The sequence below is a fragment of the Gavialis gangeticus genome, unplaced genomic scaffold, assembly GCF_001723915.1.
Source record: "Gavialis gangeticus isolate Ggan-Ray unplaced genomic scaffold, GavGan_comp1, whole genome shotgun sequence".
Taxonomy (NCBI): Eukaryota; Metazoa; Chordata; order Crocodylia; family Gavialidae; genus Gavialis; species Gavialis gangeticus.
The window spans coordinates 46,423,187-46,425,687 of NW_017728993.1; the positions used below are offsets into that span (position 1 = coordinate 46,423,187).

A 2,501-nucleotide genomic window follows, 5' to 3' on the forward strand; every position below is an offset into this window, starting at 1 on the left:
TTTTTTTTTTTTTTTTTTTTATCTTCAAACTGGAAGTTCTTTGCTGCTAATAAAAAATGTATATATTCAGAACAACGTTCTTCTACTTTATGCTGATCTTAATTCTATAGCAAGCCCCCGTGACTGCTGTGGCACATCATATCCTAATTCTTTAGTGAACTGAAAGTTCCCTGTCCACCTGATTCTATATTACTCTCCATGATGATGGGAGAAACTGTGGGACTGCATATATAGTAAAGCTATATAAATCACATGTATTTTTATAGTGTTCAACAGATTGATTTTCTTTAAATAAATACTAATGTGGAATGCAAAGGAAAGGAAATTAAAATGCTCTCTGTTTTGAGTACTTGTATGTATTACAGTGTAAAGATGGAGGCTTACCTCTAAGTTCAGATAGAAATGGTATTTGGTGGGAAGTATAGAACCTGAAACTGATTTGTTAATAGTTCTCCTTTAAATTACCAACTGTTTACTTCTTGGCCTCTGCTTCTTCATAGTCTTTTTTTTCTTCCTTTCTTTTCTTTTCTGTCCTCCTTTTCCCCTAAAACTGTCCCCTTCAACATGCTTGTCTACTCTTTCTGCCACTTCTTTTGTGGTTTTTTTCCTCATCTCAGCTGTTCTTTTCCACCTCTACTGGAATTCCATTGCTGCAGCTCCTGGTTTCTAAGCAACATTCCACTTGTCTTTTTGTCTCCTGACAGCACAGTGTAGCCATTGAGTTCTTTAAATGGGCAAAAAGTTACCAAATGGTAACTTGAGGGGAACAAAGGGTTTGAGATTAATATGCCCTACACACATTACTAGCAGTTATAAATACCCCTTTAAGTTTTTTAACTCTTTTACATATCGTCCCTCTGGTGTGCTGTTGCCATAATCCAGAGATTCCTACACTTTTTCTTATTGCATATCCCCTTCCAGATTTATCAGCTGCCCCTTTACCCCTACCTGCATATATGTTTTAACCCCTTAAATGCTGATTATTATAATAAAAATTAAATCCACAATTACACAGATTCTCCTGTGTGCCCCCCAGAGATGTCTTGGTGGGGTATGCGTACCAGTTTGAGAACCCCTGTCATAATCAGATATATTACTATTTAATCAAAGGACAGGATGTTCTGTTCAGTAATGCTTGTGCATTCTTTATGATAAAATTAGCTAAATGTTTTTTAATTAGTTACATTCTTTCTAGGAAGTATGACACTGCAAAGAAGTCTGATGTTCTAGCTGCTTAACATAATCTCTGATGTAAGGTTTAGCATTTCTAACAGATAACTAATCTAGTAGTGGGAAAAGTGGGACTGACTTCATTTCTTCTCCCAGCCTAATTCACCTATGTTTAGGTAGAGGAATACTACTTGTTTTGAACTTATGTTTACTTTCCATGCTACACAGACTTAACAGTGTGATATAATGCTGTATGTTGTTGACATCATAATTTCTGCTCCATAAATTAGAAGTTGGACATGATTGTTCTTTAAAATATGAAATTCATTTTGTCAGCACCGGCTTTTTTGTCATTCTTTTGGACCCTTCTCTCTCCCTCCATTATTTATTTTTGCTGTGTATTTTTAGGCCTTTTGTGTTTGGAATACAAATATCAGTACAAATATTTTAACCTTTTGGTTTGTATGTGTACTTTATATTAGCAAATTTCTATACTAAGCAGTCTAACAACTGTTCATCACATTTACTGTTCAGGTTTACCTCATTTTTCTTCTGGTATTTTCCGCTGCTGGGGAAGAGATACCTTTATTGCACTAAGAGGTCTAATGTTGGTTACTGGCCGTCATCTAGAAGCAAGGTAAAAATGATTGTAATCATAACTCTTTTGAAACAGTTTTGTCGGTACTAACCTACTTAAGAAGGGGGGGAGCCTTTCAGTGTATGGTGAGCAGGAGGTACCTTGATCTTAAAACTGAAATGCTGTATCACGTTTATCTTGATCTGAGAGGAATTTTTGAAAACTTAGTAGATGCAATGAAAAATGACTTAACACAGTTCTCATTGCTTTTAATGTTGGTGTAACGGAGAGCTAGAGGCTCCCTGTTACTTTTAGGGGAAAGATAGAGCAGACAACTCCCTAGTTGCACCTGATGAGCTGGCTGCAGGGAATAGGCAGCCATGGGAGCCAGTGGCCATTGCAGTGCTCCCTGCTCTACAGTAGGGCAGAGCCGTACTACATGCAACAAGGGCACTGCCAAAGCAGCCAGAACAATGGTTGCAAGCTGCTCAGAGAGCTATCCATCAGGCCCTGATTAGAAACCCCCTGTGGGTGCCTGGGGACCCACCTGACTGGAAGGGGCAGGGTTTGCAGAGGCTTATAAACTGAGGGGCCAGAGCAAGGAGGTAGTCTGGCCCACCTGTTGCCAAGGAGAGGAGCTTCCTGCAGGGGAAGAGCTACCTGAGGAACCCTGAGCCAGAGAAGAGAGCAGTGAGAGCCTGGGGTGGAGGCTGCTCCCAGAGTCGGGGCTGCTCTGATGGGGGGGGGGGGCTAG

General features: G+C 39.8%; 1 protein-coding gene across 3 annotated transcripts in view; it reads left to right on the forward strand.

Annotated features, from left to right (window-relative positions):
* AGL (amylo-alpha-1, 6-glucosidase, 4-alpha-glucanotransferase) overlaps positions 1 to 2,501 on the forward strand; it is a 65,301-nt gene that overhangs the window by 45,350 nt on the left and 17,450 nt on the right. For all 3 annotated transcript variants that reach the window (XR_002094700.1, XM_019501674.1, XM_019501672.1), the window contains exon 24: positions 1,705 to 1,807. Coding sequence is in view for 2 of the 3 variants with exons in the window: in XM_019501674.1 (XP_019357219.1) it covers positions 1,705 to 1,807 (103 nt within the window). In the remaining variant the exon portion in view is untranslated. The remainder of the gene's footprint in view (positions 1 to 1,704; positions 1,808 to 2,501) is intronic.